Source organism: Piliocolobus tephrosceles, chromosome 6, assembly GCF_002776525.5.
Source record: "Piliocolobus tephrosceles isolate RC106 chromosome 6, ASM277652v3, whole genome shotgun sequence".
Classification (NCBI taxonomy): Eukaryota; Metazoa; Chordata; class Mammalia; order Primates; family Cercopithecidae; genus Piliocolobus; species Piliocolobus tephrosceles.
Window position 1 is genome coordinate 60,214,382 of NC_045439.1, and position 25,399 is coordinate 60,239,780.

The window sequence follows — 25,399 nt, forward strand, 5'->3', positions numbered from 1 at the left end:
TAATGTGATGTTTCATTCATTCTGGTTGTGTTGGCTTTTTCTAATGACATGTTTTTTTTTTTTTTTTTACATTTTCAGGGTGAAACAAAGATCTTAAAACTAAAGAATCTTCGACCTCAGGACTATGCTAATTATAGCTGCATTGCTTCAGTGAGGAACGTATGTAATATTCCTGATAAGATGGTGTCATTTAGACTGTCCAATAAAACAGGTATGGAATTATCTCCATATGTTACATGTATCTGATCTATGACTAATGTTTAAAAACTCTCTTTAACTTTTTAAAGACCAAATTATTTCTACGGTGTATGTAGGAATAAGCAACTTTATTCCCAGAAAATCCTGGGATATCTGAAAAACTTCATACATGGACACAGTAAAATGTCATTGTAATACACTCCATGTAATATGTTTACATGTATAACATACAATATTATATCTCTTTAAAGTATTGCATTCTAAAATGTCACTAATGAGCATATATCCTGTTCAAAAATATTCTTGAGAAATACTAGATTCTTCATATAAAAATTCATGATTGAAGTTGCTAAATGAGTTTTGTGCTTTCAGAGTTAAGTAAAATAATCTTTCTTTTACTTTGTGTCAAGTCAAGAAAACTAATAGGTAATTTCAGATAGATGTTTTTAGAGCAGTATTTTTGTAGAAAATGGCTGGGCACGGTGGCTCACTCCTGTAATCCCCAGCACTTTGGGAGGCCGAGGCGGGTGGATCACCCGAGGTCAGGAGTTCAAGACCAGCCTGGCCAACATGGCGAGACCCTGTTTCTACTAAAAATACAAAAATTAGCTGGGCATGGTGGTGGGTGCCTGTAATCCCAGCTACTCGTGAGGTTGAGTCAGGAGAATCTCTTGAACCAGGGAGGCGGAAGTCGCGGTGAACCAAGATCGCGCCATCGCACTCCAACCTGGGCAACAAGAGCAAAACTCCGTCTCAAACAAACAAACAAAAAAAGTTAAAGCGTTAATAGGATTGAAACTTAAGTTAGCCTTTGTTCAATAATATAGACCCCAGAATAATGGTAAACATATTAAAAAGAAATTGATAAATGAAAGAGCAAATAGAGAGTATGTGAATAAAACATATTTTGTATGATTGTGCTTAAACAATCACCTTAATAAATTAAAATTTGAACTGGTCTTGAGAAACTCCAACTTTTGTGTTAATTGTGTCAATTAATATAAATTTTTACTTTTAAGTAACTATATTAAAGATTTTTAAAGACCCTTTTCCCATTAACAAAAATCTCTAAAAGTGTGGGCTTTTTTGTGTCTGAGTCTAGACTCTGCTTGTGCCACTTACTAGCTTTTGCACCTTGTCGAGCAAGTCACCTAACTCTTCTTTGTCTGATTTCCTCATAAATTCATGAAGTTGTAGAAAGAATTAGAGTGGATACAAATAAAGCAGGTAGAACACACTTTATTAGCTCTTCCAACAAAGAGCTGGTCAGCAAATCCAACCAACTCAGTTGGTAAAAAGATTAAACTTAGGACTTTATTGTAAAATATATTTTAAAAAGTCAGCTACGGCATTGGTTCATCAACATATGTTCCATCGAGTTGCCAAGATTTCGAAATGTTCATTCATTTATACACTAATTTTTCTATTCATCAAACTTATTGGGACCCTCCTATGGTTCAGTAATGATAGGAACACTGATTTTGGCTAAGATTTAAATTGTCTTAAACTAGAGAATACTCTATTTCATATCAGTTAAAAGTCATTAAAGTAAAGAACAATGAGAGAAAATTAAACTTTATCAATAATCATAGGAAATTGTTGATGGAGGCAGGGCGTGGTGGCTCACGCCTGTAATCCCAGCACTTTGGGAGGCCAAGGTGGGCAGATCACGAGGTCAGGAGATCGAGACCATCCTGGCTAACACGGTGAAACTCCGTCTCTACTAAAAATACAAAAAAATTAGCTGAGCATGGTGGCGGGTGCCTGTAGTCCCAGCTACTCAGGAGGCTGAGGCAGGAGAATGGCATGAACCTGGGAGGCGGAGGTTGCAGTGAGTCGAGATAGTGCCACTGCACTCCAGCCTGGGCGACAGAGCGAGACTCTGTCTCAAAAAAAAAAAAAAAAAAAGTTGATGGAAGTTATGTTGCAGAAAAAAATAGAAATATAAAATCTTAGTGGACTTGGGACTTATAAAAGTTAATATCATCTGTCTTAAAAAAGGGGAAATTGGATATTGAGAAATAAGAATAAACAGGTTAACATATAAGAACTGGTTGTAATTATGTTATTCTTCTTGGCATGAAATGCATTGTGCCTTATAACTAATTTTGTTTTTCTTAGCTTCTTTGATTTTTTTTGAAATATATATGATCCAGAGAGAAAATTAAAAATAAAATGAAAGTATGACCTATGGGATGAATAAAAGCATTACTCTGGAATGAAGAAGAAAAAAACACTGAGATATATTATTACTTAAGTTACCACCTTGCACTTTAGCAGTGCCTTATTAATTTTTAAAGTCTTTAGTGTTTTTTATCTCAGTTTATTTTTATAACTACAGGAACATAAACAGATTTTTCTTGGCATGTCTTTTTCTGTCATCTGACACATAATGAACTGTCCTGCAGCAATGGAACATCCTCATTGGATTGTTTTGAGAATGAACTAAATTGACATACTCAAAAATTCTTTAAAGACAAAGATAACCAATAAAATTATATTTAATATATTTATCTTGTAGATGTGATTTTTATCATTTTCCAAGGTCCCACAGCTCATAAGGAATGAGGACTAGATTAACTCCAATGTTTGAAGACTTATTCTAAATAGGAGACTGACAGCTCTTCTTAGTTTTCGTAGAGATGGAGAAAATGAACTTAAATCTCAGCCAGAGTATTTTGTTAGGAATAAATAAGGACTTCATACCTTAAAGCCAAAAGGGGAAGATTACTGGGAAAAGTGGTAGAATTTCTGAAATCTTCTAAAGTAATTGGATGACTTTTTTTCTGTGATTGTTAAAGAAAAAAAAATGGCTCAGAAAACAGTCTTTGAATACCTGTTCTATGGAGGGCACAGTAGTGCTATAACTAGAGATATTTTATGTAACCTTTCAGCTTTATGTTGCATTTTTTATTTTTCAGCTAATATGTATCTAGACTGGGCAAACATAAAAACCTATTATTCACCTTTATAAATTATCTCACAAAAATGTTGATTGATGTTCACTACAAAATAAGTATTAGAATTATGGTAAGTAACTGAGTTTAAAAATATAAGCTAGTATCCGTTCAACTCTTCAGTAACTGTAATCAGACATGTCATATGCCTCATACTTTACACGTTCAAACTGGGTTCATTTCAGAAATTTTTCCATCTGGTGGTGCTCATAGTTGGAAGAGTTTGTGAATTTCAAATAGGTGGAATTATTGAGGTAGCTTTCAAAGTACACAGGGTATAAATTAAGCTTAGAGCATCCTCATGCAAATAGGTCTGTAAACTACAAATAATTGCATGCAAGATATTTCATTGCTCTTTTAATAGTGAAAGAGGAATATAAGTTGCCATTGCTATAATCAATGTGAAAGTCAGTTCCTCCTAGTGATTCTTACTGTTTTGAATCTCTAAGTGATGTATGTAACATTATCGTATTTTAAACTGTTGGTTTGCAGAATGTCAAGGAAAATGTGTACCTTATGACAGGAGAAAATTATAAATATTGTAATATGTTTGGTTAATCTTCTCTGTAAGCCAATATGTTTATAAAAGTCTTACTTTACTTTAGAAATTATTCTTGCAATTAATGTCAAAGAATTGGCTAATAAATATACTTTTGGTAGAGACAAAATGCCATTGGAACATCTCCACATTCACATCAACTTTTTAATTGCAATTAGTCTATGGACCTGATTTGCACAATGCCCAAATGATATAGGATGTAAAGATGGAAATAATGTATAATAGAAGTAAAAATTTCTAAAAAGTTCTTACAGTGGAACAGTTACACCATAGAGTAAGTTTTCTGGCTCCATCCCATACCTGCTGAATTAGACTTTCTGGCAGGTGACCTACCTGGAAATGTATACACTTTAAACAAGTTTAAATAATTACTTTGGATGGTAGTAATATGTAGTCTTTGTTATCCTACTGTTTCCATGAGTCCATTCCATTTTGTGAATAGAAATTAATTTTCTAGAATTGCTTCGAAAGGCAGTATCTAGGTGTCATGGTAAAGTCAATGTCATCTGTAGAATTACCAATAACGTGGTTTCTTAATTTTCCTACTATGAAATAGCATTGTGATGGAACTCATAATTGTATATCAGCCATAGAAAGTGTTAATTAATTTGTTGGCTCCCATTTCTTGTTTGGCATGCTATGAAAATGTCTCCTGCCACAGTAGTGTCATTACGTATCACACCTAATCTAGCTGTCTTAAAATTTATTGAGACAGTTCATAGAATTTTATAAAAGATAAAGTGACTTATTTATTTATTTATTGTCATGCACCCTGATCAATTGACACAGTGCTTGGGAGGGTCTAGAAGATGTTTTTGTTGTTTCTCTACTCATATTTGGATGAAAAGGGGTATCACCTCTTGACTGATAAATTATTTTTAAAACATGTATATATATATATATATATATATTTAACCTGGGAGCATAAATTCAAATTGTCATGAATATATACTCCCTTGATCCTTGATTGGTAAATTCTTAATGTAGCTATATTTCTCATAGTTTATTAAAATAAGCCTGTTAAAATTTATAAGTTTAGATGGTAGTGTAGGTGTGTTATGAAATTATCATAATTAGGATAACTGAGTATAAATTATTTTAAGTTTCTCATATTATGTGTGTTACCAACACTAGGACACATAGAAATTATGATAAAACAAAATTTATTTATTTTAATGAATTTCAAGCACTTAATGACTTGATGTCTCACAATTTCAAAGTCAAATAAGAATTAAGTACGTTACCTATATTAGGATGAAAAACATATTTTTTGCCTGCTTGAGAGGTTATGATGAAGTGTATAAAAAAGGGATAGGTGTGGCTCATTTGGCCTAATTATATAAGTCCTTTGATTTAGTCTGCTCTACCTTAGCATTTATAAACATTATCTAATTAAGATATCATCTTTAAATGGGATTTAATTCAAGGAACCAAGCCATAAAAGTATTACTGGCTATAGAAATAGGGGGAAAATATATATCTTTCTCCTCCTTCCCTCTCTCATTTATTCTTCAATTTTTTGTCCTTTCTCTTCTACTCTGTTTTTGTTTTTCTTTTTGTCTCAATAAATTATCATGGGAGAAGATAGACGTCAAGAAATGTCTTTGTTTCCTATGTTAGGCAACTATTATCTTTTTTTATTATTTTATGTAGCTCTTAGGGAAGTTGTAATATAAATGCCCAGCAATTGTTGTGAATTTCAGTATAAAACATTTTGTATACTGTTATCTATTCATGATAGTTCTCTTCATGTTTAGAGGAATTTAACTAACTTACTTAAGCCTTATGAAAAAGAAAATATTTTAGTTATAGAATTTTTGATAACTGTGGTCATGAAATGAAATACAAAAACAATTTGTCTTGTGATATGCTACACCTATGGTCAGAGACACCCAAAGTAAGTACAAGAGGAAGTAGCAGTAAAAATTTTGCTGTAACCTGCACCTTAGTACTAACATCAGCCATTTTCCTTAGTCATATGAATTTTTCTAGCCTCTTGGGTTTAGATGATCTTCATAGCATCTAGATATTCAAGAGAATCATTTATTTAGAATCTAGATATGCTAGTTAACCATCAATAACAGTTTTTAAGGACTATTTAGATTTGTGAAAATAGATGGTATACATATGATGATATCCTATGTTAGTCAGCTTGGGCTTCCATAGCAGAGCACCACAGACTGAGAGACTGAAACAGTAGAAATTTAACTTCTCATAGGTCTAGAGGCCACAAGTTTAAGATCAAAGTGCCATCAGGGTTGGTTTCTCATGAAGGCTGCCTTCTTGACTTGAAAATGACAGCTTTCTTCTTGTGTCTTCACATAACCTTTCCTCTGTGCTTTCATGGAGGGAAAGAGAGAAAGCTCTAGTGTCCCTTCCTTTAGTGTCCCAAATATAGACACTAGCCGTATTTGATTAGAGTCCCATCCTTAGGACCTAATTTACCCTTGGTTACCTCTCTGTAAAAGCCCTGTCTTCAAATACAGTCACACTGGAAGACAGGATTCGGGATGTGAATTTGGAGGGAAGGACACAATTCAGTCTATAATACTCCCAAATTACTGAATGTGAACTTTGCATTTAGGATTGCTTTTCCTTAAAATTTCAGACATAAGTTTGTAATATATGCTAAATCAAAGCAAGAAAATGAGTCAGATGTGTTAAAGAGCCTATTCCTCACTGGGAACTCAAATTAAAGAAGTGACTCTATTGATAGCATTTATGACCCTGTATTCTTAGCTTTTGGGAAATATGAAGAATGCAACTCTAAAGGAAGAAGGTAAGATGAAATTTCAGGGAGAGACAGATATCCCTCCTGTAATACATCATGAATTTTTAAAAGCATGGTCAAACGATTACAGCAGGGACATAAATGATAAGTCAGTGAACTTGTGCATTATTCTTGGATTTTTTTTCCCTGAATCTCTTTTTCAGTGAGGGCAAAGTTAATATGGGAAATGGAAGAAAAAACATTGGACTTTTCACCTTTCATGCTCTAAAATATTGGAAATATGAGTGCTTTAATAGTATTTATCATAGATAACAATCCAGGTTATCTGAACAACAGTGTTTACTGATATGACCAATAATGGAACATAATAAATGTTATTAGAATATTGTAGATATAGAGAATAGGATGTTCCCTATAGCTCTTTTGCATAAGTTTTAGCATTCGAAAGTCTAAGGTTTAAATTTTGGTTCCTAAATCTTTTAGGATGTTACTAATAGTTAGCTTATCTAAACTTATTTTTCACCTTCTTAAAAATGAAGAAAACATTTTTGTTTTCAAAAATAATAACACATGGGCATCTCTTGGGTAGAGCATTATTCTGCCTACAGTGTATAGCTTCAATCATTGATGATTAATCTTGAAATAAGTTCACAATCATTTTATGCATGACTTTTGTCACTGCATATGTCAGATATTAGTATTTCCCACTAAAATCTATGGAAATGATTCATATTGTAAGTATATTGATATCTATCCTATTAGGAGAACAAATGTTTAACATAAATACAAAATATTCTTTATGAAATTAATAGTGGTTTGTTAGGAAATGAAGAAACTTCAAGGTTGTTGATATTCAACAGATTCTTCATTTCAGTGCTCTGTTATTTCCTGAGGTAATCAAGCATATATATGACTTATTTTCACTAATGTACCTTCAGAGATGAAAAATATAGATGATGATAAGTCAGCACATCTTAAACAGAAGCAATGGTCATTGTGAGGTTTCCACTTTGGTTTTACTAAGGCAGTATATAGAGCAATAAGATGATCCAGATTTTTCAAAATTCTATTACTGTCATAAAAGGAAGGTTACATGTTGCTGGGATCTCCCTACACCTGTGCATTTTGTTGTCCTAGCAATGAAATTTTTGTATTTCTTTATTCAAATGTATCTTGAAACAATGGGTTCGTACATAAATATACCCCATAAACTAGTAACTCTCCCAGAAGATATCATAATCCAGATACAATAAACAACCTTAGTCGAATAAAAGGCAACACTAAAAGCCATCTCACAATAGAAATACTTTGGACCATATCCAATAATCTGTATTTTAGCAAACATCTAGGATATTCATTGATTATATTTTTCTAACTTTAAGTATTTGTTATTTTTAATATGTTCTTAGATTATAATTATAATTCAAAATTTAAAATAGTTATTCATGAGAAAATCTTGCAAAAGCTCAGACCATGTATTTTATATTTGTTTCAGTAGATTGGGTTGAGGATATGCTAAAATAAAGTAATAGGATTTTTATACTACTAAAAACAATTAATTTTTAATTTTCAAACTGTTCCTAGATTATGGATTTCCAGACCACAGCTTGGTTCTTTTCAGAGTTTTACTGGTCTAGTGAAATACTAAGAATTGCATTATCATAGACAATAATTCATTTGGTAGAAATGAATTTTACAATTTCTTCATGGTTTTGGAACTAGCCACATATAACTTCTGGCTTAGAATAGCTCCATGATCATTTACTGACAATTTGCTTTTATAGGTTACTGGCTCTAACAAAGGAGATCCAATAAAATACAAAATATTATTTTCTTAAGTGCATGTAGCCAGTGATATTGCTTATTCACTCCAAATACTAGGATATGTCAAAATGTCATCTTTAGGCAGAGCAACCATCCCAATTTGCCTTGGACTTAGTGGAAGTCCCACATCCTAGGAAACCCAATAGTTCCCCCAAAACAAAACAATTGGTCACTCAATGAACTAATCAACTCTCCAGCCTACCTCCTTTATAAGATTCAAGTCTTAATGTCAATTGTTAATGCGGGTGGATATGGAGCCTTAAACAACTCTACCTAAAGAAGCATTATTGAACAAGAGCTGGGTGTGGATTCTGGTTCTCTTATGATCAATTCCTTCAACTCTTTGAATTTGCTTTCTGCTAAATCATGTTTATGAGGTATTCTCGGGTAGGTAACATAATGTTGGGAAGAGAACGCTCACAATAAAATTTTACATTTATTAGCAAAATAATGACAATAACAACAATAACAAAACACAGAGGAAATGAGATTGCTACAAAGGAGTAGATGCAGCCCATAAGTACACAGCTGCCCTTGAGCCCCAAGGTACATGCAAGCAAAGTTCAGTTGTATGGAATTTGAGAAGATTATTACCTGATTGTGCTGTTATCCTTTTATACATGGGACTTACATGATTATTTCTTAAAAATTAACTGGCAAGTTATTTCTTGACCTAATGCACATATTTGAGTGAATCTTTGCAAATATTTGTGCTATCAATACTTCTGATAGAAAAAGTCACTGTCAGGAAGATTTTATCCTAACTTAAGAGAAGATGCACACCTAGCCACTGTTATTCTCCAGGCTCTTAGTTATGGTGGTGGTAGTGGGTGTACTGAAAATATCCTTTGTGAAAAAAGCAAAGAGGCTTTCTAAAATATCATCTAGCTCATCAATTTTCCTTTTTCCTTCTTATTTAGTGAAAAGTATTAATGATAGAATCTATCTACTAAAATGTATGTTTCAGAACTAATATTAAATCATTGCTAAATTCCAAAATTTTGTCAATAGTTGGCAAAATAAGTAAATATAAAAATTGTATATCCATTAAAGGTAAATTATATTATTATTATGCATGTTACAGTATGTTTATTACATTAGTTCTGCTGAATTTTCTAAAGCCTTTTTGGAATATTCTGTTTACTTTCTTAATGAAGAAACCTAAACATGGTCTTGTTGTGTCTGAAGACCAAGTGTACTAATCAGTGCTAGGTAAATACAATGTTAAAAAATGTTTTAGTAGGAAAATAGAAACTGGTTTTTATCTCTCCAAAGAACACTTACAGGATACATTTCCAAGTTATAGACAAGGCAAAATGCAAACAGCTTTCCTTTGGCTCAGTCATAAATGAGCCCACTCTGATATTCAAATATGACGAAACACGTTTTTGTTAACTCTCCATGCTAAAATATTTGTGCTTTCAAAACATTTTCTGATGTTAGCTATACTCATGGGATTTAATAATGAGGTATAGCTAAACATAGCCTTGGGGCCACTGTTAATATTACAGAAGCATGTGTACCACAACTAGGCATGATTTAAAACATCCATGCTGGTTTACATAGAGCTTTTAATTAGATCAGAAAAAAATGACTCTTTGTGGTAGTCCATATTGCAGGGATAGTGTATCCAGTCCATTGTTATAGAGACTAATAGGAGAGAAGATTGGTACGCTGGGCAATAGTGAACAGGCAGAGTATCAGAGATATATTAGCATCAACCTTTGACTGTACATCTGGATGCAGCGTGTACTTTTGGTCTGTAGTTGTGGCAACTATTTCCAAAGCATCACAGTAGTTTCAGGGGTTCCCTCAATTTCCAGCTTCTGCAAAGTCTCTTCTAGGAGCCACCTTTATATTTATTTTTTTCTTGATAACAACATACTCTTCTTGCTACTGTTCTGTTACTGAAGAAAATAGGTATGTCCAGTTGTTTAGTAATATGCTTTCGTTCATATTTTCAAAGGTATTTCTTTCTTCTACCTCCTTTTAGTCATTCTGCTTAAGTTGCTCTATTCTACTGTTTAATCATTTATGGACTGCATTTTCAATCATATTCTATCCAATAAATCTGCAGTTTGCAGTATTGATTTTTGATAGGCACCCTGTGTCACAGGAATTTTTTTTATTGGAACCTTGCCCTCGTGTTCTGGTTACCTATTGCCTTGGTTTCATAAGCATGGAAATTATCAAGAAATAAGGTATTAGATCTTGGGGCACAAATAGGTGTGACAATTGAAGATCCTCTTTACGTTTTTACTTTAAGAAGCTACTCTTAAAGTTTTTTACTTTGATTTGGCATGATGACATTGTACTCAACCAAGGAAAAAGTAGGATTTGTAGTCTTCCCGATGAAGCATCACTGGGTAGTGTTGTATCGTTTTAGAAAATGCATCAAAACCCATTTTCTTTGTTTTGCTGGCAAATGTTTATAGTTCTGAAATGACCAAATAGAGGTAATTTTATACAGCTTGATTTAACAGGTAACAGTAGGTGAGAGTCCTTCAAAATGATTGTCACATATTAAGTGCAAATTAAAATACCTATGTCCAAAGTGAAGAGAGAAAATATTAGGCACCACAGAAAAGACATAAACAAAACTATTGGAAAAGCAAGCAGGTAATATGGGTTCTTTATTTATCTGGGATTTAATCTACAAAGACTTGTAGCAATCTACTTGTCTTGAAGCAGAAAAAAGGAGGAGCAGAGACTAAATTCCTTATATTCTTAATACGTCTTTGTAATTCCCTTGATCAGGAATACTTAATAAAGTCCTGCCTTACTGCATATTGTCTTTCAAATTTAAATTAGTTCAATGTGAAGAAAGCTGTAATGTTTGTGGCTTTGTTTGTTCATTTTGGAATCATCAGTAAAAAGCAATCTGATGTGATAGCCATATAAAATTATGATACTGTGAACTGTACAAAGATACTGCATTTTAAGGAATTCAAATATTCAGTGAATATGCATGGTCTGCACACTAAATATTGTGTGTTTAAGCAAAATGTTAGATATGAATACACGTTTAATAAAGCATTATTGTATGCATACAGATCCACAGTTAAAGAATATATAGGGCTGGACCCAGTGACTCACGCCTGTAATCCTAGCACTTTGGGAGGCCCAGGTGGGCAGATCATGAGACCAGGAGATCAAGACCATCCTGGCTAACACGGTGAAACCCCATCTCTACTAAAAATACAAAAAACTAGCCGGGAGTGGTGGTGGGTGCCTGTAGGCCCAGCTACTGGGGAGGCTGAGGCAGGAGACTGGCGTGAACCCGGGAGGCGGAGCTTTCAGTGAGCCAAAATTGCACCACTGCACTCCAGCCTGGGCGACAGAGCAAGACTCCATTTCAAAAAACAAACAAACAAACAAAAGATATTATGTAGGCTGGACATGGGGGCTCACACCTGTAATCCCAATCTCTGCTTTGGGAGGCAGAAGCAGGAGGATTGCTCAAGGCCAGGAGTTTGAAACCAGCCTGGCAATATAGTGAGACCTCATTTCTGTGAAAAATATTTTAAAAAATTATCCAGGTATGGTGGTGCATGCCTGTTATCCCAGCTACTTGGGAAGCTGAGGCAAGAGAATCACTTGAGCCTGCCAGGTCGAGGCTGCAGTGAGCTCTGATCACGCCACTGCACTCCAGACTGAACAACAGAGTGAGAGACCTTGTTGTTTTGTTTGTTTTTTTGTGTTTTCAAAAAAAGCATATATAATATGGGTCTAACTTTCAAGTCATTGGAGAGTTAAATAGGCAAATCAACACAGACAGACATTAAGAACTTGGAAAACATAAATTAAAATAATTCTATATTGAAAACAATTGGTATTTTTGTTTTTGCTCTACAAAGATATTTTAGTAGCTCATTAATCATATAAAAAAGAGAAATGTGATGGTGCCAAAATCTATATTGAAAATACCAGAACTAGAATTTGAAAGCTGTATTTTCAGTAGCTTCGAGAAGTAAAATATTGACAGAGAGGAAGTGAATTCAGAGGTGAGCCAATGTTTTATCTTTCATTTAAAAATAGTATTTAAAAGGTTTTATTGCTTTTTAATATTTCCTTAAACAATATTCCATTTTGTGTAGTAACCTATTTAGTTCTTCTATATGTATTCCATTACAATATTATCTTATTCAAAAAATAAATACCTCCTTTATCACGTAGCAGCATTGTCCTAGAACATGGCAATAATCTGCTCTGAGTGTCTGAAATCCCTGATAAGAAATGTAGCTAGTTGAATAGTTAGGCTTGAATTGGCTCTTGTTGAAATTAGATCTGTAATAACAGTACTAAGCAGCATTAAGTATTTATGGTAAGTCAGTAAGTAGTGACACCTACTACAAGTTCTGTAGTTTAAAATTGTCATTTTTTTTCAGGTAAAACACTTTTTTATGGCTTTGCAATTCAGTTCATTAAATTGACTTCTAACTTCATGCAAAACTTGGAACTAAATCCATCTCCTTAGCACATTTATTTTTTAAAATACGGTTTTTAAAATTTATTTTATTAATTGCAGTAAGAACTCAACATGAAATATATGCTTCTGAAGTTTTCAGTGCACAGGACATTATTGTTGACTATAATTACAATGTTGTACCACAGATCTCTAGAGCTTATGCTCCCTGCTTGACTTAAACTTTATACCTGTTGATTAGTAACTCCGCATTTCCCTCCTCACCCAACCCCTGATAGCCGCATTTCCATCCTTTGATTCTATGATTCTATGAATTTGACTACTTTAGGTACCTTATATAAATGCAATCATGCAGTATTTGTCTTTCTGGCTCATTTCACTTAGAATAATGTTCTGAAGGCTCATCTATTTTGTCATATGCTGCAGACTTTGATTATTTTTTAAGGCTGAATAATATTCCATTATATGTACATACCACATTTTCTATATTCATTCATCAGTTGATGCACATTTAGGTTGTGTGCACCTCATGACTATAGTGAAGAGAGCTGCAGTGAATATAGGAATCCTAATATATCTTTGAGATACTGATTTCATTTGGAAAAACAAGCAGTCCTGGAAGTAGGATTACTGGTTCATATGGTAGACACAGTTTTAATATTTTGAGGAACCTCTATATTGTTTTCCATTGCAGCTGCACCATTTTGCATTGCACAAAGCTTCCAATTTCTTCACATTCTTACTGACACTTATTGTCTTTCTTTAAAAGTAGTAGTTATCCTGACAGGTGTGGGTTGGTATCTTATTATGATTTTGATTTGCATTTCCTTAATAATTTGTAACACTGAGCATTTGTTCATATATTTATCCATTTGTGTGTCTTCTTTGGAGGATGTCTGTTCAAATCTTTATCCCATTTTTGAATCAGGTTATTTGTTTTTTGTTTGTTTGTTTTTTGCTATTGAGTTTTGGGATTTCTTTAAATATTTTTAGATTAATCTCAATTGGATATAGGTTTGCAATTTTTTTTCTCCCACTTAATAGGCTGTCTTTTCACTCTCTCTCTCTCTCTCTTTTTTTTTTTTCTGTGCAGAAGTTTTTTATTTTTTTTATTTTTTTTATTTTTATTTTTTGATGTGGTCCCACTTGTTTATTTTTGTTGTTATTGTCTATACTTATTGTGTCATATCTATGAAACAATTCCCAAGATTAATGGAATGAATGTTTTCCCCTGTGTTTTCTTATAATAGTTTTATAATTTCAGGTTTTATATTTAAATCTTTAGTCCATTTTGAGTTGCTTTTGGTGTATGGTGTAAGTTAGGGATCTGATTTATTTATTTATTTATTTTTTTGGCATATGAAAATCCAGTATTTCCAATACCTCTTCACTTTGTCTAGGAGACTGTCTTTTCCTTGTTGTGTTTTCTTGACCCACTTGTCAAACGTATATTTGTGGATTGGTTTCTGGGCTCCCTATTCTGCTCCATTTGTCTGTTTGTCTGTCTTTATGCCAGTGCTCTACTGTTTTGATTACTATAGCTTTGTAATACAACTTGAAAGCAACTAGTGTACTACCTCCTGCTTTGCTCTCCTTTCTCAAGATTGATTTGGCTATTTGTGGTTTCTGTGGTTCCATATGAATTTTAGAACTTTTTTTCTATTTCTGTAAAAAATACCATTGGAATAATAAATGAAATTGCATTGAATCTGTAGATCACTTTGGGCAGTATGGACACTTTAACAATATTAAGTCTTCCAATCCATAAAATGGTATGTCTTTTCATATGTTTGTGTCTTGTTTCACCTCCTTCACCAATGTTTTGTAGTTTTTAGTATACAAACCTTTTGCTTCCATAGTTAAGCTTATTCCCAGGTATTTTATTTTTTTTTTTGGTGTTATTGTAAATGTGATTATTCTTCAAATTTTCTTTTTAGACAGTTTGTTGCTAATAGTACAAACAGCACTGGTTTTTGTACATTTGTTTTGTTTCCTACAATTTTCCTGACGTATTTTTTCATAGAGTTTTTAGGGTTTGCTATAAATAAGATAGTATGTTCTGCCAACCGGGACAGTTTCGCTCCTTCCTTTCCAGTTTTAATGCCTCCTATTCTTTTTTCTTGCTGAATTACTCTGATTGGTACAAACAGTACTGTGTTGAAAAGAAGTGGTGAAAGCAGGCATCCTAAGACCTTATAGGAAAACCTTTTTGATTTTCACACTGAATATGATATTATCTGTGGGAATTACATATAGGATTTTATTAATTTGAGGTAATTTCTTACCATTCCTAGTTTGTTGAGAATGTTATAATGAAAGGGTGCTGAACTGTTACAAATGCTTTTTCTACATCTCTTAAGATAATCATGCAGTTTTTATCCTTTATTCTATTAATGTAGTGTATCACATTAATTGATTTTCTTATGTTGAATGATACATTTAACAAATGACGCTCTGAATCTTTTTCTTTCTCTTTTTCCCCTTTTTTAATGTAATTAGTCATGTGGAAGGCATATCAATATAAACATAAAAATAAAAAAAAAAAACTTGATGTATCTGTGCCTGAAAAGCAAATATCTCACACAAACATATAAGACAAAATCTATGTATTTCTTGGGTTTCTTAGGGAAGGCTTCAATTTATTGAGGCATCTCTGCCTTCTAGAATTAGACTCCTCATCTGGACATCTTCAGTGCACACATGTCCATTAGAAGGTAGAGCAGCAATCCCAGACATGAACTAGTAATGAGTATTTGGTGAGATTTAAGGGATAAGTGACACTGTACTTGTCTGAGTTGTGACCCAATTCAAGCAATCAAGATATGATATTCTTATTATATTTTATAAAATTACTTCTGAAATTAAAAGTAATGGACAATTGTAATGCTTGAATGTGTTAAGTATGAATTTATATGTAATTGGAATGCTTTTTATTTATTTTATCTGCCCTTTAGTCTAGAGTGTATTCAGCAAAATGTTGATCACTTTTGTCCTTTTGTCCACTACTTATATTTTATAGCACACCCTAAAAGCATAAGCAAAAATCATCTTCCATTTTGTAGGCTGTCTCAGATGATAGGTATTTCTTTTCTTTCTTTCTTTCTTTTTTTTTTTTTTTTGCTGTGCAGAAGCTGTTTAGATTAATTAGGTCCCATTTGTCAATTTTCACTTTTGTTGCAATTACTTTTGATGTTTTTGTCATGAAATCTTTGCCCATGCCTATGTTCTGAATGGTATTGCCTAGATTTTCTTCTAGGGTTTTTATAGTTTGGGGTTTTACATATAAGTCTTTAGTCCATCTTGAGTTAATTTTTGTATAAGGTATAAGGAAGGGGTCTAGTTTCAATTTTCTGCATATGGCTAGCCCATTCTCCTAGCCCTATATATTAAATAGGGAATCCTTTCCCCATTGCTTGTTTTTGTCAGGTTTGTCGAAGATCAGATGGTTGTAGATGTGCAGTTTTATTTCTGAGAACTCTATTCTGTTCCATTGGTCTGTGTGTCTGTTTTGTACCAGTACCCTGCTGTTTTGATTACTGTAACCTTGTAGTATAGTTTGAAGTTGGTCGTGTGATGCCTCCAGCTTTGTTCTTTTTTCCTTAGGATTGTCTTGGCTATATGGGCTCTTTTTGGGTTCCATATGAATTTAGTAGTTTTTAAACTAATTCTGTGAAGAATGCCAATGGTAATTTAATGAGAATAGCATTGAGTATATAAATTATATTGGGCAGGATGACCATTTTCACAATACTGATTCTTCATATCCATGAACATGGAATGTTCTTCCATTTGTTAGTGTCCTCTCTGATTTCCTTGAACAGTGGTTTGTAGTTCTCCTCAAAGAGATTGTTAACTTCTCTTGTTAGCTGTATTCCTTTGGTATTTTATTCTTTGGTATTTTATTCTCTTTGTAGCAATTGTGAATGGGAGTTGAGTCATGATTTGGCTCTCCGCTTATCTACTGTGTCTGTATAGGAATGCTTGTGATTTTTGCACATAGATTTTGTATCCTGAGACTTTGTTGAAGCTGCTTATCAGCTTAAGAAGCTTTAGGGGTGGCTGGGTGTTGTGGCTCAAGCCTGTAATCCCAGCACTTTGGGAGGCCGAGACGGGTGGATCACGAGGTCAGGAGATCGAGACCATCCTGGCTAACATGGTGAAACCCCGTCTCTACTAAAAAATACAAAACACTAGCCGGGTGAGTTGGCAGGCGCCTGTAGTCCCAGCTACTCAGGAGGCTGAGGCAGGAGAATGGCATAAACCCGAGAGGCGGAGCTTGCAGTGAGCTAGATCCGGCCACCGCACTCCAGCCTGGGCGACAGAGCGAGACTCTGTCTCAAAAAAAAAAAAAAAGAAGAAGAATAAGCTTTAGGGGTGAGACGATGGGGTTTTCTAGATATAGGATCATGTCATCTCCAAAGAGATACAATTTGACTTCCTCTCTTTCTATTTGAATACCCTTTATTTCTTTATCTTGCCTGACTGCCCTGGCCAGAAGTTCCAGTACTATTTTGATTAGGATTGGTGAGAGATGGCATTCTTGTCTTGTGCTGATTTTCAAGAGGAATGCTTCCAGCTTTTGCCCATTCGGTATGATATTGGCTGTGAGTTTTTCATATATGGCTCTTATTATTTTGAGATATGTTGCATCAATATGTAGTTTATTGAGAGTTTTTAACATGAAGGTATGTTGAATTTTATCAAAGGCCTTTTCGGTGTCTATTGAGATAATCAAGTGGTTTTTGTCTTTAGTTCTGTTTATGTGATGAATTCCATTTATTGATTTATGTATGTTGAACCAACCTTGCAAGTTGAAGCTAACTTGATCATGGTGGATAAGTTTTTTGATGTACTGCTGAATTCAGTTTGCCAGTATTTTATTGAGGATATTCGCATGGATGTTCATCAGAGATATTGGCCTGCAGTTTCGTTTTTTTGTTTTATCTCTGCCAGGTTTTGGTACTAGGATCATGCTGGCCTCATAAAGTGAGTTAGGGAGGAGTCCCTCCTTTTCAATTGTTTGGAATAGTTTCAGTAAATCCGTCTGGTCGTTGGCTTTTTTTTATTGTTGTTGTTGGTAGGCTATTTATTACTGCCTCAATTTCAGAACTTGTTATTGGTCTATTCAGGGATTCAACTTGGAAGGGTGTATGTGTTTAGGAATTTATTAATTTCTTCTAGATTTTCTAGTTTATTTTAATGGAGGTGTTTATAGTATTCTCTGATGGTTGTTTATATTTCTGTGGGGTCAGTGGATATACAGAATCTACAAGGAATTTAAGCAAATTTACAAGAGAAAAATATCCCCATTAAAAAGTTAGCAAAGGACATGAACAGACACTTCTCAAAAGATATTTATGCAGCCAACAAACATATGAAAAAAAAGCTCAACATCACTGATACTAGAGAAATGCAAATCAAAACCACAATGAGATACCACCTCATGGCAGTCAGAATGATGATTATTAAAAAGTCAAGAAACAACTGATGTTGGTGAGGCTGTGGAGAATTAGGAACGTTTTTACACTGTTGGTGGGAATGTAAATTAGTTCAACCATTGTGGCAAGACAGTGTTGGCATTCCTCAAAGACGTAGAAACAGAAATATCACTTGACCCAATAATCCCATTACTGGGTATATACCCAAAGGAATATAAATCATTCTATTATAAAGATATATGCATGCATATGTTCATCGCAGCACTGTTTACAATAGCAAAGACATGGAATCAACCCAAATGCCCATCAGTGATAGGCAGGATAAAGCAAATGTGGTACATATATACCACGGAATACTATGCAGCCATAAAAAGGAACAAGATGTTCTTTGCTGGGACATGGATGGAGTTTAAAGCCACTATCTTCAGCAAACTAATGAGGAACAGAAAATCAAACACTGCATGCTCTTGCTTATAAGTGAGAGCTGAACAATAAGGACCCATGGACACAGGGAGGAGAAAAACACACACTACAGCCTGTCCTGAGGCATGGGGAGGGAGAGCATCATGATAAATAGCTAATGAATGCCAGGCTTAATACCTGGGTGATGGGTTTATAGGTGCAGAAAACCACCATGGCACACGTTTACCTATGTAACAAAACTGCATGTCCTGCACATGTATCCCAGAACTTAAAATAAAATAAAATATTTTTTAAAAAGCATAAGCAAAAAATTTTCTCATTCTGTCTCTCTTTTTCTCCTCACTCTTTCTCTTCTTTCCCCACTTCAGTCTTTTTCTTTCCTTCCCCCACTTTTTTTAGTGTTGAATAAACTTTGCCATTGTTCTGCATTCCAGGTTCCTCATCTCTGTCCTTTCAACTTAGCCCATTCATTGTTCATATTATACATCCATGATACAGAGTTAGCCTGAGCAGAGAGTAAGAGCATAAGCTCTGCAGTCAGACAATCTATATCCTTGTCAAGCTCTTCTATGGAAAACTATGAAATTTTTGTATCTCAAAATCTTCATATTATTACCAACATCTAGCTGCTCAAGTGTATTGCCTCTTATCTTTTTTAATCTGGCATTGTGGGATGATAGTTGAAACATATGGAAGCTAGGTTAATATTGTTCTTTGTGACCCCATTTACTATTCTATATTAGATAGTTGTTTCTTTTACCCTTTTCTTGCTGGTGGATTATCAACTGCAACTGTTGCTCTCCATTTTCCTGCCTCAAGAAGTCTTTCCATTTTAAATTTCTCCTCATTACCTCTTAGATTCTGAGAATTTAAATCACTGAGCCAATTAAAAATTTTTTTATGTGTGAGACGTGAACACATCCAGAGCAATGGCTTAAGAACCTCTTCCACAGACATTTCAGAACTTAGGCTTTGTAATTATGACTTATGTAGTTCACAAATCCTTTTCAACTTCTATTTTGGAGGGTGAATATTTCTGGAATTCTGACTAGCAAATCAAGTTTGTTTTTACTCTATCCAATTTTTTCATAATATACTAGAGGACATCAATGTTATCCCTTCTTTCTGTTAGAGAGGCAGCACTAATTCTCCTCCTGGCCAAAATATCATCAAATATTCAATCAAACTTGGAAATTATGAACTCTGTTTATTTTGCATTAGAGTTTACAGTCCTTTACATTCATCTTAAGCCAGGCTCCCTAGAATAGAATCCTGGCTTCACCTTTCACTAGCTGTGTGACTTAGGGGTTATCAAAAGTGTTTCTAAATGGTTTCTCAAGTTTGGTAAAAAGTAAAATAAAGTAACAATAGTACCTACCTCCTATAATTAAGTGAGTTAATATATGCAAAGCTTTTGGAGAATGTCTAGGATATTTTAAGGGCTGTAATTGTCTCCATCTAATTACGGACTCCACAAGGGCAGGATTTTGGCCTGTTTTTTTTTTTCTCTAACATCCTCAATGCCTGGTATGCAATTGGTACTTAATAAATACATGTTGAATTAACATTTTTTCTTAAAATAGAACATATGTACATCTCTAAATTGACGATGAGTTTATTTGGTAGTAATCGTTGGCCTATCTAATTAAGCTCCTGATGTGATTTTTAATCTTTGCCATATCATGGAACCAACGTAGACATTTGAGTAGCCAAATATATATATATCATAGATACAGAGGCTATATGCCCAGGTGTTTTCCTAATCATGATAAAAACTTGCTCTAAGCAATCCTTTAGAAATTATTTAACAGAATTTTCTTATTTTTTAGAAGAGCAAACAGAGGCCCAGCAGAGTTAAATTTATTCAACATTATTCTTTAAGATTGGCTATAAATAAATGTTAGTCAAAATTTCTATAAAATAAAATTTACAGAGTCATAAAGGTGCTCAAAATATTACACTGTGATAAAGTGTCCCCAGAATGGATTATGAGAAATAAAACTAATCTTTTTCAGACAAAGTCTTTTTCCCAATAGGAGAGTACCTTTCCATATGGTACAAAATGAAAAAGTAAAAACTATAGCTATGAGATCAACACCAGATGGTCTTAGAGGTGATGTCTTTATCTCTTCTGCTGTTGCTATTTCACACTCAGAAAAGAGCTTTAAATCTTGACTAATTTGCTAAATCCCTATTAAAGTATGTACATACTAGCCCTCTTGTGAAAAAGGCCATGTAGCCTATATTTTGGTTTCAGAGTCGGCATTTGGCTGAGTTACATGGTTTATTAAAAATAATGTTCGATGGTATAACTGAACAAATAAGTACAAAGGAGTGCAAACAATATGCTGTATTTATTTTTTTTGTGAGTGGTGCATTACATTTTGATAGATAAATGCTTTGTCATCTCCTTGTTAGTAATTAAAACGTAGGTAAGTTTAAATGGGTTAGAACAGTGAAAGAATTTGCAAGTTGTCATAACTAGAATTTGTCAATAAATGGCTCATGAAATTCTTATCATCTGTCACATTATTTCACAGTTAGTAGGTTTTTTGATTATTTTATTTTATTTAGTTTTTGAAACAAAGTCTTTCTGTCTCCTTAGGCTCGAGTGCAGTGGCCCAATCTCAGTTCATTGCAGCCTCCATCTCCCAGGTCCTAACAATTCTTGTGCCTCAGCTTCCCAAGTAGCTGGGACTACAGGTCTGTGCCACCACACCTGGCTAATCTTTGTATTTTTAGTAGAGGCATATTTTTGCCATGTTGGCCAGGATGGTCTTGAACTCCTGACCTCAAGCGTTACTCCCGCCTCAGCCTCCCAAAGTATGGGATTACAAGTGTGAGTCATCATGCCTGGACTTTTGATCATTTTAAATTAAGTTTGATGAATATTCAGAGCTTAGGTGGAGTTTCGGTTTACTAATTTTTAAATTCAACTTTCTTTTATTCAGTAAAACTTTATTGAGCACCTATTCTTTGTCAGATATTCTTCTGGGTGCTGGTGGTACAAAGATGAAAAACACTACCCTTTTTACTCTGATGTCCTATTCCTAAATATCTCACAGTGAAAGCATAGGGGCAAATGTTCTAATGAGGGGATATCATAAACAACTATTCTCACACAAAGAAAGAAGCAACTCAGTTGGTCTGGACAAAAGCTGGAAATTTTAGGGAAGAATTGTTATTGTTATTTGAGCATGATAAATTTCCTGATGACTGGTTTAATGAGTGGACAAGCACTGGAAGAAAATTCCAGGCAGAAGAAATAGAAAATTCATTCTTTGCTGATCTTGTGATGAAAGTGTCTTTACAATCTAGTACTGTGCTTAAAATTCTGGTGTTTTCCATTAATAATAAGAAAATTTTATGGACAACAAATACTTCAGTTGGAAATGCTTAGCTTGGATTTTTCTCTCTATGAGAGATGACCCTCTGGGATTCTGCAGCAAATGAATACTCAGCTTCCTGTCAACTTGAATGAGACCAAGTTTGCCAGGGCCTCATCTGTTGGAAAGAACAGTAAAGGACTGTTGATCAAGGGAAGGAGATATGTGCAGTGCTAACTTTTTTCTTCACCATACCTTGTCAATGTTTATAAAGACCTTTCAAGCTGCTAGGTATTAGTACCCCAACTATTGGTATAGCTTATACATGGGGATCCTCTTTTTTGCTTCATTGACTTTTGCTCACCTTAGAACACAAGTTCTATTTCTCTAGCTTTTCTACTTGTATTGTTCAGTGATTAGATTCCAGCGTAAGTGTCACTTACTGTACTTCCTAAAGTCTTAGTTTACTGAAGAATGTACCTTTTGGCAGTTTTCTTTGCTCACTGTGCTCTGATGACATAAACGTCCCAGTCAAGCATGATAAATGCATATGACTTTAGAGAACAGGCAGGTGAAGTAAACATACAAAGTCAGTTAAGACAAGGAGAGTCATGCGGAGTGTGCTGTTTCTCTTCTTGTTAAGTTGTAAGCTTCTGACTGCAGGGATTCTTTGACTCTTTTGTTCGCTGATACCTCACAGCTTACTATCACAGGGCCGGACACATAGTAGATGCTGTAGAAATACTTCTGAATGAATGGATAGGGAACGTATTGTACTAGGGAGAACAAGCAATACCTAAAGGCATTCATTCACTCATGATAACAACAACCATAGATACTGTGCCAGGCAAACAAAACCCATCTAGGGGATCTCTCATTTAGGACCCAAGGTCATATGAATCACATCTCTTCCTAAAAGTTATACAATTTTCAAAAAAGAAACAGTTACTCTGCCTTCGCAATCATTTCCATAAATGTCTGTCCTGTGAATATTAAAGTAATGAGAAATGCATGTTGGCTTCAATATTTGTAGCAAAAGTTTACTCCTACATTAAAAACTGTCTATGAATACAATTTCAAATATTGTTATTTCCTAGAGCATCATTTTAAATAGAATTTCCCAGCATGATATCAATCTTGGGCTTAATGAGAATCAATCAATATGTGAATGATAGTATTTGAATAATAACTCCACATAAATGGGTAGATTATTTTGAGTTTTCATATCAACTTCTAATATATTATCTCATCTTTATTTTGTGAAATATTCACTGCTACTTCTATTCAATGAAATACATGTTGAAAATGAATTTCAATGAAATATATGAAAATACAGTGATATCTTCATTGCAGTGAAAGGACTAGTTCTTCCAAGAGAAATATTTTTCTTTTCCTTGAATCTGTAAGCACAGTTTAAGCATGTTTCTCTACATACAAGCTGGATTTAATTTGTTTAGCATCTGTATATGTTCTATGATTTAAATAATGTAGAGTCACGGAACAGAAGCAAAAAGTTAATTGTGTATTTTTACCTCATCTCTCTTAAATTCATACTGTGCTCTCATTATTTCATTTTTCACCTATATCTTGATTGATAAGGGTGCTTTCACTTACCACCTACCCCTTCCTTGTTCTTTCTTTACCCTTTACACATTGTCTCCATGTAGCCACTAGTTGATCACTGGATTTACATGGAAACAAAGTCATAGCAGACACTGTGGGTGTCTTGCCTTTCCTCCTGTCCTGACCTGGAGGTTACTGCAGTTTCTTTGGACAGATTGCGTATTTATTATTCTATCCAGCAACTTTCATTGAATGCAGGAATGTGTTCAGCCAGAGCATGAGATGGGAAAGTTAAGGCCCAATTAATGAGGAGCAAGAGTTGACGGATAAACACCTGAGTCAGGCTCCTTGTTCTTTAGATAGAGAGCTTTGAGGTGCCCTCAACTTGGTCTCTCAGAGGGTTCCTAGCAGCAGGGAGCCAAGTTTCCCACAGTGATAACCTGCTCATTAGTGCCCCTTTACTGGCTTTTCTTCCTTCTTTGGTTTGCCCTTTTCTGCTCCTTCAATGTTTCCTGTGATCCCAGCCCAAATGAACTGCTGTGCCAGGACCTGCTTTTAAGGGGATACAAACTAAGCAGATATTTCCTACCTGAGCATTTTAAAATTGGAGTTTTTTCTGTTTTTTTAAAATTATTATTTATTTATTTGTGTGTGTGTGTGCGCGTGCGTGTTTCTCCTTCCTCACAATGTTCTCTGTGAATTAGGTTACTCTATAATACTTAGATTATTTCCGTTAAAAAAAAAAAAAAATCTTGAGCTTAAGTTAGAATATCTCTAATTCAAGGCAACTGGCAGGTTTAAACAGTTGTTAACTGCTTTATAATTTGCTCAGAGTCTGGATGGAAAGCTGGGTTCCTTTTTCATAAGTAAATGCTCCAGCTCTACAGAGAGTCAAAGTCTGTAAGAATGTAAAGATGATTAACACTGTATCCTGCTTTCAGATTTCAAAAAAGATGCTTATCTTCATATTTACCTATTATGTTAGGTAGCGACAAAAACAAAGCACCTAAGAAGTCAATGACTTCTGCTAAAATAGTATTTTCTTTCTACACAATGTATTCTTAGTTAACTCCCAAATTAAATATTTGCATCACACACCCAGAATACGTCATGAGAAACTGAATCACTACAATTTTTAGTGGGCATGAACCCCAGTATACAAACTTGGGTTTGAAAAACATGTATCTGTCTCTACTATTTCATAATTCAATATTATTTTTTCTTTCAACTCCCTATTCTGCCATAACCTCAGAAAACTTTATCAATTTGGAATTCCCACTTAATTTAAATTCTAGGAGATGCTTTTGTACCAAGGCCTGGAGCATGAGATCTGAATCCTTTGACAGGCATATATTTCCTGAGACTTCTCTTATTCCTATTGTTTTGGCACTTTTTAGTGCTAGCTGGTCTCTCTGCTCCCTCCATTCCACCACTGTGGACTGGGAGCTGTTTCCCTGGAACATGGGAGTCTTTTCCATGAGATGACTATGTCCTTGTCTACATAGACAGCCACACTCAGCTCAAATAGGAAGGGACAAACTGATCTACAATGATCTTGAATATCCAAATGTTTGGGATTTGGTGTGGGGGTCAAGAGGCCAGTTATTCCTCTCTTGGACCCACTGAAATGTCTGTTGTTCAGTCCAAGAAAACTTTGTTTGCCAGGAGAAGAGGTGCTTATGGGGACATAGGAAGAATTCCTTTTTCTCAAAGGTATTTTCTAAAATAGACTTTCTATGTTGCAGTTATTGAAATTCTATTAAGATGTTATGATTTTGGAAAATAGAAACCACAGACTTTTTGCTCCCCTTTCCCTTCCTTTCTTTCACTTTCTTTCTCTCTTCTCTTATTTTTCTTGTCATTCAACTTTGCCATGCCTCTCCAGGACCAATTCTTTCTTTCTATCTATCTATCTATCTATCTATCTATCTATCTATCTATCTATCTATCTATC

The 25,399-nt window shown here is 34.4% G+C and overlaps 1 protein-coding gene across 2 annotated transcripts in view; it reads left to right on the forward strand.

Moving 5' to 3' along the window:
• Positions 1-25,399, forward strand: part of MDGA2 (MAM domain containing glycosylphosphatidylinositol anchor 2) — an 837,636-nt gene that overhangs the window by 548,783 nt on the left and 263,454 nt on the right. For both annotated transcript variants that reach the window (XM_023222649.1, XM_023222650.1), the window contains exon 5: positions 79-211. In XM_023222649.1, coding sequence (XP_023078417.1) covers positions 79-211 — 133 coding nt within the window. The remainder of the gene's footprint in view (positions 1-78; positions 212-25,399) is intronic.